Source organism: Pecten maximus, chromosome 18, assembly GCF_902652985.1.
Source record: "Pecten maximus chromosome 18, xPecMax1.1, whole genome shotgun sequence".
NCBI classification, from domain to species: Eukaryota; Metazoa; Mollusca; class Bivalvia; order Pectinida; family Pectinidae; genus Pecten; species Pecten maximus.
Window position 1 is genome coordinate 29155537 of NC_047032.1, and position 14731 is coordinate 29170267.

Below are 14731 nucleotides of genomic sequence, written 5' to 3' on the forward strand. Positions count from 1 at the left end.
GTAAGTCTCTTAATCTCCTATAGCTATCCTTAACCCTTTCGCTGCCACATTAGTTACAATGTTAATACATGTGTATAATTTACATTAATTCACTGAAATTTTTTATTTTTCAATCATTTTATTCATAGTCAATATCTTTTGAAATATCCATGGGACCTTTACTTGCAAATTACCTACTAATTAAGGTCATATGTTCATATTGAATATATTGTCTCATTAACCTGTAAAAAATACAGGTGAAACAACTAATTAAAGGTAAAATATTAATGAAAACGTTATTAAATGCCTCAGATATGAATGAAAGTGTTTGTTATCATTCTTATTTTAAGTATAACAGTAATCTGTAATCTTCTAAGAACAAAATTACACATTTGTTACTAATTACAATGTATATACGGTAAACCTCCGATTAATTCGAACGCGCGGATAGTTCGAACACACATTTTTTTCTAGAAAAACAGTAATTTTTTAGCTAGTAATAGTTTATAACAGACACCATTTCGAATAGTTCGAACTTATCAAATGAAGAATGTAAAGTAACATTTTTTCCGGCAATCTCCATTGAAAGCTCGCGACGACCCGGCCCCGATGACCGGCCTAGAAAAAATGCAAAGATTTAAATTTGATCAACAAGCACGTTTAGGTTATTAGATTGTATGCGTGATCATTAGATTGCGTCTGTGATTTAATATATGCCACATATTTTAGCGTTAATTTAGTTTTTGTTACATTGCAAAATACACCACGCACGAGACAGCTGATTGCAAATGTAGGCCCCGACAATGTATAAATAACATGCGATATTTGTATTTGTGCTGTGTATGGCAAACTAAGAAATCGTCCGTGAATTTTCACATATAACTAGTGTTAACTTAGCATTATGATTATTTAATTGTGATTGGACATCTCTTAAGTACTGCCAATCAAAGTATTACCTGAAAACCTGCGACCTCACACTAGGTAAGCATGCTACGCGAGGTGTCGCTTGCGGTACAGTATAGTTGAAAGGATCGGCTGCCCGATCGTGCTGAGTGACGTGAAAAGCATTCATATCCTGTCAAAACAATCCACAGGTGTCCCAATTAGTGATGGATAATTTTGCAGGTATCAACTATGTTTGGTAGATGATACGACTGGGCATATTTAAAAGCGGACATGTTGATGTTCTGACCTAATTTTACCAACATATATCGCCAATTTTTACAGTAGTGCTTTCGTAAACGCAACAGGTTATGTAGACTGCTTTTGATGTATTTAAGAGACCATTTATTATAATAATATAGCGATAGTTTCTCATTCAGATAAAAAAATATAACCATGCAAAGACTATACTGTACAAATGTTTAACTTTTGTGTCACAAATGAAACGTGTACGGTACTGTTTTGGGGCCTACTGTAGCTACGCATTGCCCGAGCGGCTTCGCGCAATAACCATCATAGTTATCGCGAAATGAAGAACGTTAACGATGAATTAACATTGAATTAAATGAAATACTATCATTTTACTTACTTGTAAATGTGCCATTGTTCAGGCCGCCGTTATTACGTATCAGATTTACGATGGATGTGTTTGTGTCTAATGATTTTACTCTGCCGAGATTTTTGCCGATATTGACTCGAATAGTTCGAACTCGCGCTTATTTTCTGAAACATAATTTCGAATAATTCGAACAGGTTCGTCAATATTTATTTAATTTTGTTCGAACTAACCGGAGGTTTACCGTACCTCAGGTAAGCTCAGGTAAGGAAATGAAATGAGCAACATATAACATGTAAGTAAGCACAAATATTTAACTTCAGTTCTTAGTTTTATGCCTACATAAAACATCTTTGAGTGTTTATATCCTCCAAATATGCACTTCCATGATGTACTGGTAACCTCACATATTAGTAAGGTAAGTTTCAAGAGTATTTCTCATCAGGTGAGACACAGGTTAACGAGAACAGGTAAGATACAGGTAAATGTTTTCAAAATGGCAAAATAACAAGTTTGTGAAGTTTTTTTGTTCTTTTCAGCACTTTTCAGCACTTTTCACACAAGTCAACATTCAAAATTCATTAATTTCTCTCATGGTAATCAGTAAAACAACCAACTCTGCACAATGGCATATCACAAAATTGGCACATGAATGATGTCTCCACTGCACGTCCCTTTGGAGTTTTGCGTCCTTGTTTCACACATTGCCGACACACCCTCTTTCGACCCTCAATCTTCACTAGTTTATGATGGTTGATGGCACCAAGCACAGGAATGTTTTCATCATTTCTAGATTTCCTTCCTGCTCTGTATTTCCTACAGGTAAACCCTGCTTGCAGCTGATCAGCAACATCCACACGGAATTGTAGGTGATCATAATATTTCTTCAGTGGGGGATCTTTGTTCTCTGTTTTCTGAAATAAGATCCAGGCATTTACAATAGCCAAGTTCACAACATACCACATGATATATCGCCACCACTTATTCCCTGGTCTTCCAACTGGATAGTAGGATGCCATTTGGTCAAACTTATCTACACCGCCCATGTACATATTGTACGAGACATTCACGTGAGGTTTATGAAGATCCTCGTTCATATTTGGCTGTTGAGATGTTGACAAAAATGTTATTTGTCTTTTATCCTTGAATGCTGTAGCAAGCAGATTTCCTTTCTGTACCTGTACAAGCTCCCCTCTTCTTTTCAGTTTCGCCTTTTTTACATCATCTGGAACACCTTTTCTATTTGACATTATAGTTCTGCAGACATAGGTATTCACAAGTTCTAGATGCTCAGCCAATGTCACTGATGAAAAGAATCTATCAAAGTACAAATGTCTGTTCTGATTGTGGTAGGACTCAGACAAGCTCAAAACTACATCATACCCTAGTCCATACTGCCTATCCCCGCCAAGTTTTTTTCCGGTGTATATTTGAAACTTGCAACAGTATGCCGTATCTGCCTCACATATCTGCCAAACTTTGATTCCCCATTTAGTAGGTTTAGCTGGCATGTACTGCCTGAAGTGAACTCTTCCTTTAAATCCAATCATGCCTTCATCTATAGAAAGTTTCTGCCCTGGATTGTAGTTTTCTTGTAGTTTGGGGACTATGAAGTCTATCATATTTCTCACTTTGAACAATGGGTCATATTCGGGATCGTTCCTCCCTGGAACATTGCTAGTGTCACGCAGGTGAATGTATCTATTCATGATGATGAATCTACTCTTTGGAAATATGGAGCTAATATATGGATCTGAAAATCGTTTATCAGTGCTCCAATAGTTCGCAAGTCTAGGGAGCCGGCGCACACCCATCATAATGTTTATCAGTGCTCCAATAGTTCGCAAGTCTAGGGAGCCGACGCACACCCATCATAATGTTTACCAGTGCTCCAATAGTTCCCAAGTCTAGGGAGCCGGCGCACACCCATCATAATGTTTATCAGTGCTCCAATAGTTCCCAAGTCTAGGGAGCCGACGTACACCCATCATAATGTTTACCAGTGCTCCAATAGTTCCCAAGTCTAGGGAGCCGGCGCACACCCATCATAATGTTTACCAGTGCTCCAATAGTTCCCAGGTCTAGGGAGCCGGCGCACACCCATCATAATGTTTACCAGTGCTCCAATAGTTCCCAGGTCTAGGGAGCCGGCGCACACCCATCATAATGTTTACCAGTGCTCCAATAGTTCCCAGGTCTAGGGAGCCGGCGCACACCCATCATAATGTTTACCAGTGCTCCAATAGTTCCCAGGTCTAGGGAGCCGGCGCACCCATCATAATGTTTACCAGTGCTCCAATAGTTCCCAGGTCTAGGGAGCCGGCGCACACCCATCATAATGTTTACCAGTGCTCCAATAGTTCCCAAGTCTAGGGAGCCGACGCACACCCATCATAATGGTTATCAGTGCTCCAATAGTTCACAAGTCTAGGGAGCCGGCGCACACCCATCATAATGTTTATCAGTGCTCCAATAGTTCCCAAGTCTAGGGAGCCGGCGCACACCCATCATAATGTTTATCAGTGCTCCAATAGTTCCCAAGTCTAGGGAGCCGGCGCACACCCATCATAATGTTTATCAGTGCTCCAATAGTTCCCAAGTCTAGGGAGCCGACGCACACCCATCATAATGTTTATCAGTGCTCCAATAGTTCCCAAGTCTAGGGAGCCGGCTCACACCCATCATAATGTTTATCAGTGCTCCAATAGTTCCCAAGTCTAGGGAGCCGACGCACACCCATCATAATGTTTATCAGTGCTCCAATAGTTCGCAAGTCTAGGGAGCCGGCGCACACCCATCATAATGTTTATCAGTGCTCCAATAGTTCGCAAGTCTAGGGAGCCGACGCACACCCATCATAATGTTTATCAGTGCTCCAATAGTTCCCAAGTCTAGGGAGCCGACGCACACCCATCATAATGTTTATCAGTGCTCCAATAGTTCCCAAGTCTAGGGAGCCGACGCACACCCATCATAATGTTTATCAGTGCTCCAATAGTTCCCAAGTCTAGGGAGCCGACGCACACCCATCATAATGTTTATCAGTGCCCCAATAGTTCGCAAGTTTACTAAAAAATGAAAGCCCTTACCTCCGCGGCCGACGTCGGCGTCCATTTGGGATCTGGCCCTTTTTGTTGAGCGTATCTATTAGTCTCTTCTGCTACACTTTCGAAGAAACATTGCGGTAAAAACCATTGAAAATACTGAAGTTGGTTTGCATCAGACGGAAGGCCATGTTTAACTCCGGTAGTTTCATTGAAATCTGGCAAAATTACCTCCGTTAATGTACGAGTCCATTCAAAGTTCAAATTTTCCAAATATGGGTCGCCACCATTTTCACTTTCGATTTCATTGTCACTGAAGTCGGCAGTATCCTCCTCCTCATCATCAGAATTATCGGAAAAATCAATGTCTGATTTGTTATATGATTCAACCTGTTCAAGTTCTTGCTGTTTTAACATACATCTCGCGTTTGCCTCGTCAATGTCCTGTTCGTCGAACCCATCATAGTCAGACTCATCTGACGACTCCATGATTCATTGATGAAGTATCATAGTTAGTCGTAAAAACTTCAAAAACTTCTGTTATTCGCCGTAATTCCTACAAACTTTTACATGGTTGTAAACCGGAAATAACAACCGATCAGATTCACTCAAACTCTTTATGATAATGACCTCATTTCCGCTGTGGTTAGGTAGCAACGTAGTGACGTTACACACATACGGATTGGGCCGGTTTAACACAATACGATCGCAGCCGGTTTTGGCCGATTTAACAGCGAAAGGGTTAAAATATAGTGGAGAACAACACCAAATCTGTAATAGGAATGTGTAATAAAAAATACCATGGCGATGCTGGGCATCGGAACGAGGAACCTCTCGCTCCCAAGGGACGCATTCTACCACTAGACTAAAGGGAAATTCTTGTTATAGCCTGAGCTTAAGTAAGCTGAGCTGTTCTCTCCACTTTTACACTAGCAGTTAGTCACACATAGCTGGCAGCTTAATTGTGTAACAGGAGAAGGAAAATGCAACAGCAGACTGGGACTTGAACCCAGACCTCCGAATTCTAGACACACTCTCTAGCCATTTGAGCTACCAGGCCTCAGACCTCCAAACTCTAGACAGACTCTCTAGCCATTTGAGCTACCAGGCCTCAGACCTCCAAACTCTAGATAGACTCTCTAACCATTTGAGCTACCAGGCCTCAGACCTCCAAACTCTAGATAGACTCTCTAACCAGTTGAGCTACCAGGCCTCAGACCTCCGAATTCTAGACACACTCTCTAACCATTTGAGCTACCAGGCCTCAGACCTCCGAATTCTAGACACACTCTCTAACCATTTGAGCTACCTGGCCTCAGACCTCCAAACTCTAGATAGACTCTCTAACCATTTGAGCTACTAGGCCTCAAGCCCAGTCCAGTTCTGCTATATTCCTGAGCCTCCTTCAAGCCTTCAACTCCTGAGGACATGCACAAGAACTATACTGCCTTCCGGGGTATTAAGTTGGGTGCTAAATGTAACTGCAACGACCAGACTACCATGGACTCAAACCGCCATTTTAGCTGCATGCCTGCATGGCAACTGGTATTCTTCTCAGTTTTGTCAGTTCCGCTACAGTTGATTTGACCAGTATAAAAACTAGGCATTCGATCATCTAGAGTTTGGTGGTCCAATGTTAGAGTCAGCTATCAGGTTGTTGCATGATTTAACTCACCTGCCTGGGGTCATGACATTGTCAATAGCATGCTGGGACGAAGATCTACCACAAGGTTGTTTCAGTGGACGACCTTGACCTCTTTCATTTCAAGGTCACACTAAAGGTTTAATGTGTTGTAGTCTTTAGGTGATTTTCTCTCATTAACCATAAGACCATGTGGAGTCAATATATATGGTGGAATGACCTGGGCTATAGGATTTGTTGGAATAAATTTACCTTCAAAACTTTGTTTGTTGGAATAAATATACCTACAAAACTATGTTTTGCCCTTTCCCAAATCTCCAAAGCTAATTATCAAATGAATATCATTATTTATTGAAAAAAGATGAATATATGTGTATGTTTAAACGCTGTAAGTGAGTGGTATGGCAATGGAAGGGAGATAACTTGTACCCTCTTGTAGACAGCTGGAAAATGATATCGTCTTCCTATTGATAATGACCCAAATGCAATAAACTTGCTGTCACTGATTTAATTATAGTATGAAACAAAGGTTTATGAAATGTATCATATTCAAGAACACTTGAAATACTTGCAAATTTAAAAAAATTAACAAATTTCAAGATACCGATAGATTTAGAAACTAAATTGATAGTTAATCAATATTTTTTAGGATTCAGAAATTATTGATTTGGGTTGAAATAAATATTTTGGGTATTCTGAAATATATTTTTATACACCTGTCAAATTTGACATAAGAATTATGGTATGGCATTGTTCATCCAACTGTCCGGATTAAACTTTTGTTTGTCCAGATCGAGATCTCCTACATTTATTGAAGGCATGCATGTCTTTTTGAAACTAATTTGTATACATTATAGTCATGATATGTGGTTGTGTTTTCCTGAAAGGATCGAGGTTTGATTCAACTGCTTTTGCAAAAGTTATGATATTTGATTTTCTGTTCAGAGATCAAAATTTGTTCATCCAATTTCTTTGAAACTTAATAGGCTATATAACCATGATATATAGTTGTTTCTCCGCATGGAAAAGTTAATATCTTTTGTTTATTTTGGTGTTTGATTTTTGTCCTGAGAGCCTACATCTTTCAAATGATTTCTTTGGAACTTAATTGCTTGGCATCATAATCGTGTTATCCAGTTGTGTTAATGAGTTGGAGACTACTTTAGTAACTCCTGATTACTGGTGTTATGGGGCCGCATGGGTTAAAGGCCAAGGCTGACCCAGTTTATTATCCGCCCGGATTCTTATCAGTGAGAGGCGGAGCCTAGCATCCATTATCAGTAACTCCCTAGCAGCGGAATATATTGTAAATAAATACACGTGGTAGTAGAACACCAAGACAACTTTATATTAATCCAAAATGAAATAAAAACTACTTACTTCCTTGTTTATAAAGTCCAACAAATACAGTTTCCTACAAAAAGGGAACTTTTATTCCTCACATTTCAAACACTATTCTCATCATTCTTTTCCAAATGTTTGATCTGTAAGTATACCTTAATGCAGTATATACTTTTTTCCCCTTTGCTGACCTCCAAGCATTTGGAATATTTTTCCGATTAATTGATGTATGTTCTCGATCTACATTAGTATTCCAATGACAAACTGCAAGTTCATAGCGTGTTTTGTGTCCAGACACTTTAACGCTAGCCTTCCAACTCTGGGTTGCGAGTTCGAAACCTACGTGGGGCAGTTGCCAGGTACTGACTGTAGGCCGGTGGTTTTTCTCCGGGTACTCCGGCTTTCCTCCACCTCCAAACCTGGCACGTCCTTAAATGACCCTGGCTGTTAATAGGATGTTAAACAAAAACAAACCAAAAACCAAAATTACTGGTATTACTCACACTGAGAAAATTAAACATTGACCACCTGACCACATATAACAAATTACAAGGTGATACTACTACTATATGACACACAACGAGACGTTGCTCTGCCCAGGCATATCAAACCAAACCGGGGTTTTGTCCATGTTTCCGATGTGTATATCATTATACTCAGAATCCTCCGCATGCTGAGAACGAAATTAAAGAAGCTATCAACAGGATTGTCAATTAGGGAAACAGAATGTTGGGCAACATGTGTTGATCATCCGAAAGAAATTCCATGCCGTCTTTTAAAACTTGGTAACCCATCCAGCAGAAGCTTTGAAAGACTGGCTTCCATTTTCCTTATGCATATGCAGGGCCTCATAGCGGAAGGCCATCCCGGTGACACGGACACCAGCTTCTCATCTATCTGTCAGCCATTTCATAAATTAAGAATCAATATCCTGATATCGTATAGGCCTTACAACATTTAGATGATTAGAAATGTGTTGTTTTTTATGTATTTTTTTCAAGGCTAGCCTACCGACATGTAGGTCTACATGTACATACTTTGATCTTGCCAAAATTTTGTACCGTCACTTTTGAAAAAATATTGCTAATTAGTGACTGTTTTTGGGGCCCTCTGATTCTTTCTCAACATGGGTACAACTGTCATCAATCCTGTCTTTGCAAAACATCGACCAATCGCTGACAAGGTCACATTTTGCCATGCTTTGTGAACCCATTCAATCGCTACTCTCATGTTAACACAGAAATCTGTCGAGTTGTCTTCTACTAGATATTTTCTGTAATTTATCTTTACAATGTTAACCTCATCCTGATCCATGTAATTTAGAAGTGATGTTGGGCGGAAAGAAAAGTTTCATCAATTTCATTGTGTCAATATGTGGATGGGCCGGAGAACAAATAGGAAAATGTTTCGCCATCGTTGTGAGAATTTGCTGTCCAGCATTCAACAAACAAACAACAAATACTGGTTTATACTATTGTTATGACATTTACTCGCAAAATAAAACCTCACCTGTGAACACATATTACAGTAATTTCACGGTCAAGTAACTTTGCATTCATACCTGTCATGCTTGACCAACCGGTACCGACCAGCCAGTGTTTACATAATATCCGGGTAAAATTAGTTGAAAAATGACTATGAGGACGGCAAGTTTTCATAATAGCCGATTCAATGTAACCAGGAAAATAGATATATAGATTATGTAGGAATGTGACAGGGGATGGTGTATTTGTTCATGCAAAGCGGGATTTCAATGAATCCGAGTTCATTATAAGTGGGTTAGACTTTATTCTGGTATGAAGTCTAATTTATATCTAAGGAAGATTAAAGCCCAGCACTGATGAATTTCACTGAATGCCACTTTTTTCCTACAAAGTCAGCCACAAGAATTCTATTTGTTTATCATCAACCTTTGATTTAGTCAATATGTCATATATTAATTGAAATAAAGGGAGATAACTATGTCACATAGCAGGTAAAGCATAGAGAATTTAATCCTCAAGAATGTGTAGTGTCATAATGGATGTGAACATTTTACTTGTTACTAATTTAATACCAACACTCAGAAGTTTAAAAAAAAAAACATATCAAAATTTGATTTCATACATTGACGGATTTAATGATTAATTTGCTTTAACCATGTCCATTGAGAATATTTTCATGCAACTCATTGTACCTCAAATATACAAACTTTATATTTACACAAACAGTATAAAGTAACAATGTATATGATTGTCGTTGCAATGTTTCAAAGCCGACTTGTCTCTTTGTCAAGCTCTGACTGTGTGAATTTGGTACAATGTATATATACACTCTATGTCGATAGACGAAATGTCCCATCGTCGAGCGATAACATATAGTTACCATCTTGTCACATTACAGGTAAACATGATATTTGCCCACACAGTCGGTCAGAACTTGACAAAGAGAGTAGTTCAGGTCTTGAAACGTTACAACAAACCCTTGTGTGCATTAAATTGTTACGTATACTGTTTGTGTAAAGATATACCTTGCATTTATAATACAAACTGTTGAATATTTAAAATTAGAGATACATTGTACATTCTTTAGACACATTAATACCATATATTAAAGATGCTACACCTCCGACAGAGAGTAATAAATAATTATTATTTTGACAATAAATGACATTTAGCCATATCTGTATGCCTACAAATAAAAGAAATTATTTTATAGCATCAAAGAATGGCGTAATGAAGTCAAGAAGTTAAGAACTTTTTAATATCCCTGCCTATATATGACAGAGACCAACATTAAAATCTCCTTTGCATACAAGTGACTTTGATCGCAGTGCATTCTAGAAGAGATTTATATACAAAGGAAGACGAATATGGTGGACTTCAGCTGGAGCAAGCAAGTACTGCCTGTAGCGTATCACAACTACAAATTTGAAATACTGAGGTTTTAATGCAAAAAGAAAATAAAGACAAAATAAACATTTCAATAATATCCAAAATAATCATGATCCTCTGCATGCTGACAGTCACGAACTGAAAACCTTTCTTAACGTTACCCCCTTTCGGCCCCTTATATCAATAAGTTTAAGCTGAAGAACGATAAAAAGTGAATCTGCAATCAATACATATAACAAAAGAAATCTTAACCATTGGTTCAATAGCATCATATATGTTGAACTATGTAATGTGTATGTTACACATTTGTCTCTCGAACAAAAACTGTGCCATTTTCGCATGTGTTCCGATTCCATTGCCGTTTCTTTTTTACATATAATTCCACCTGTCTATGCAGCCTCCGATAGGGGGAGCTATTTTACATATAATTCCACCTGTCCATGCAGCCTCCGATAGGGGGAGCTATTTTACATATAATTCCACCTGTCCATGCAGCCTCCGATAGGGGAAGCTAAATGGGATTTCTTCAGGAAGCAATAAATTATTTTTATTCTTTCAATTTTAAAGATGACAATTTCTGAGGGTGGTTATAGCGTAATGGGAAACTTTTTTTGCTGAAGAAAAATACATACAAGTCCATTCGTGTATTTAATGGATATGAAATACTATTTGTCGGAGGTGTAGCACCTTTAAGCTACAAATTTGAAACTGCTCATTTTTCTGGACTTATTGGATTTTTTTTGTTTTTTGTTTTTGATAGACTTTTGAAAATAAAAACATCTTAATGATGATTGTGTCTAAATTTAGGATAAAAAATCTGGACTCTCCATCCTAGTTAGGGAGGGAATACAGTAGGTAAGTATTTTAGAATCATATGTGGAAACCATGGTTACAGCCTTTACATTCTAGACCTTTCTTACAACATGCCCACTTGTAATTGACATTCAGTATCTTGCCATTTTCACCATAAATCTCTTTAATTTCTCTCCCTTTGTTGTGAAACATACATGCTTTGTTGTTATTATCGGAAGGCTTGAATAGCCGGTTACAGCGGAGACACTGGGCTACACCTGTTCGAGAGTTACCCCCCTTGTTTGAGTAAACATTAGCTTTCAGTCTTGTTTTCCAGAAAGCGACTTCTTCTTTACCTACAGGATAGGACACAATCTGATCTCCCTCTATGTATTTCCTTTCCTTTGTGTTCGGCGTACGTTTTGGAGTTAATTGCTTACACGTTTGACGGGAAGATTTCTCCATTTCCGACAAATTATCATTTTCCATATTCTCTAAATGGAAACCAATGCCATTGTGAGAAGCATTGTATGAGGTGACAATGTCTTGCATTTTTGTCAGTTGTCCCGTGGTGTTTTTGAGTTCACCTTTCAGCCACAATATTTCTGTGTCCCTTTCTTCAATTTTAGACTGTAGAGAGTCTTTCTCCCAGTGAAGATTTGCGATTGCATTTTTCAAGTATTTGAAGTCAAGTTCAGAGTATTTGGCCATCTTCTCCTTTGGATTTTTGGGCAGTATATCTTCATTGACACCTGCCAACTGTTTTAAATGTTTTATCTTCAATTTTAGGTCTTGCAATACAGTTTCTGTTGAAAGAGTGTCCTGTAACATTTCATCTTCAAGAATTTTCTCTGGTTTAGAATTCTGGGGAGGTTCAATACATAGTAGAAATCGCAGTTCCTGGACCAGTGTATCATGGCCAATGATGAGTTTGTGCTGACGATCAATCTCGTGCATAGCTGCATTCAGACGTTGTTTCCAAAGATTGCGTTCAGCCTGAAGGGTCTTGCCCATATTTTCCAGAAGTTCTTCATAATCCTCAGACTCGTTTCTGCTCACATCCAGAAGGTTGGCAACAGTGTGTGTGATGTCATCGTCCACGTTTATGATATCAAGCATGCTGCCAGTACGATTTGTCAATCGTGAAACTGGTAGCACATTGGCCAATGGTGTATTGGTCAGTCGTGCACTGGACATTGAATTGGTTCGTGGGGTGGTGAAGTTATTCACCACAGTAGCTGAGGCCATTGTACGGTAATTGGTGTCTACATCATCTCCACAACAAACTGAAAATTATACAAGTAGAGATTACAAAATCTCTTCATAGTCTCAATCTCAAACTTTTCATTTTTGATATTTTTAGTTTTGATTACTTAAGTAATTGAAAGATTGTTTTTTATTCTTCAAATTCTTGCAGCTTCACCAAAGTTTGAGGTTAAAAGAAGCAGTTGAGATCATGAAATGGAAAATAATTTTGTATATGTTACTTAATGACACTTCATGTTTTTAATTTTATTCTTTCCTCAAAGAGGATTAAGATAGAACCATTTTAACAGCTTTATGTGTATAATTCTGGCCAGAACGTCTTATCAAAGTAAAATAACAATATCTATGAGATATAATTTGATGAGAGTTATAAGTGTTATAGTAGACAAAGGTTAACACTATACTGAACAGGACATGTCGAATAATGAATATCAGAGTATCATATATAGCTGCTACATCCTTAACTTAATTGTCAGTAATATTACTTAGAGGCCAAGTCTTAAATAACTAAACGAACATTGCTTAAATGACTATTACTTTTGCTGGAGAATTTCACTTTTGAACAAAGGAACTTTTAATTAAAACTTCCAATCTATCTATTTTGGGGTTTTAGATCTAAGGCAATTCATTTTTGTTCCAATTATAGACATATAATTTTCTTTTGCAAGAAAATAATGAAAACACAAATATGACCCATTATATATAAGATTTTCTTTTTCTGAATAACAATTAACCCTATTGTTGTTGTTTTTTGTAATATAAAATGTAAACTGTTATATACTTACATTACTGGTTTGTAATATAAAATGTAAGTTGGTATATAATACATTACTGGTTTATAATATAAAATGTAACCTGGTATAATACATTACTGGTTTGTAATATAAAATGTAACCTGGTATATACTTACATTACTGGTTTGTAATATAAAATGTAAACTGTTATATACTTACATTACTGGTTTGTAATATAAAATGTAAGTTGGTATAATACATTACTGGTTTGTAATATAAAATGTAACCTGGTATATACTTACATTACTGTAGATTGTCATTGTCCTCTTGGTACACTATCTAGTTACTGTAGAGTCCAGTGTTATACTGGGGACTGCCATTCTCCTTGTACCAAGTAGTTGTCAAGCTCCGGAGACCTGGGGAGGTTAATTCTCGGTTATGTTTAGTCTGTTACCCTGAAACTTTACTTTGGATTATCGACTTTAATCCTCTCACAAAGTCTAACCAATACTTGAAATGTAGACATATCCTTCTGCTGTTTCAATTAAAGCTCAAAATTAAATCTGTAAGTCCTCAGCTTGTTTACTTAAGTCCCTGTAGGTGTGAACTACATCTATGTCGGGGATAAATTATAAATCCATGTTGTTCAGCGATGAGATATATTATGTTGAACTCAACGTTCGTTCAATCATTTTACTTTTAAGAAAAATCTATTTGAATGTGGATAAAAGAATATTTAACATGTTTCTATCACTTATATGTCCATAACTTGCTGAAAGAAGTTTTTATGGCCCGTAAAATAAGCATTTATTCCTCGTAAAGTTTGATCCCCTCTATAGAATCGGTTCCATTATCCATATGGTATTACCAAGTTACGATGTATTCTATACTTGTGTAAGATGTTTGTGTTCCCTTGTATACGGTAAATACCCTGAATAAATGAATTTTGTAAATTCTTTTAAAGAATTAATTGAAAGAATTTTACATGTTTACAAATAAATTTGATTTATTGTAACAACTCATGAACATTTTATACCTGATCTTTTATATTTGGTCATTTTAATGTTTAAAATATAATGACTAAAATAAAAGATTTGTTTAAATATTTAATCCTGCCTAAACATAGGATTATATTACAAATAATGGCTATCAACAGTCAAGGATATTAGGCATATAAAATAAATTTAAAAAGCATTGTTAGCTTAATGTATGAAAAAGAATGAAAATTATATATCTTATTCATATATTCAAGAAATAAAAGAAAGTGTTAGTTTATATTCACTTGGATACAAACTCAAATCATATAAATGTATTGCTGTATTTTCTAATTTGATTAAAAAATTCTTTTGAAAAATAAAATGAGAAGTAGACATAAAGCTGTCAGTGTAGCCTGGCTTAGAGCTGGTATTTATAACAGGAGGTCCCCACAGATTAACAGTGGGTCTATAATCCTAACACCGTATTTACACCTGATTGAAGAAATATTTTTCTTATAACATTTCGACCAAATATGTAAAGTGATACGACAATTATTGCCTCCTGGGTGAACTGCTATATTTTAA

General features: G+C 37.1%; 1 protein-coding gene across 1 annotated transcript; it reads right to left on the reverse strand.

Annotated features, from left to right (window-relative positions):
- Nucleotides 1–10793: 10793 nt before the first annotated feature.
- LOC117316473 lies at nucleotides 10794–14010 on the reverse strand. The gene is made up of 2 exons (XM_033871078.1): nucleotides 13472–14010; nucleotides 10794–12455 (listed from the first exon to the last, which is right to left on the reverse strand). Exon 2 carries the CDS (start codon nucleotides 12415–12417, stop codon nucleotides 11248–11250), a length of 1170 nt encoding a protein of 389 aa, XP_033726969.1. The 5' UTR covers nucleotides 12418–12455; nucleotides 13472–14010; the 3' UTR covers nucleotides 10794–11247.
- Nucleotides 14011–14731: the final 721 nt, after the last annotated feature.

Bases quoted from the DNA above. Each gene is read 5' to 3' on its own strand.
- LOC117316473 (XM_033871078.1), bottom strand. From the start codon at position 12,417: ATGGCCTCAGCTACTGTGGTGAATAACTTCACCACCCCACGAACCAAT.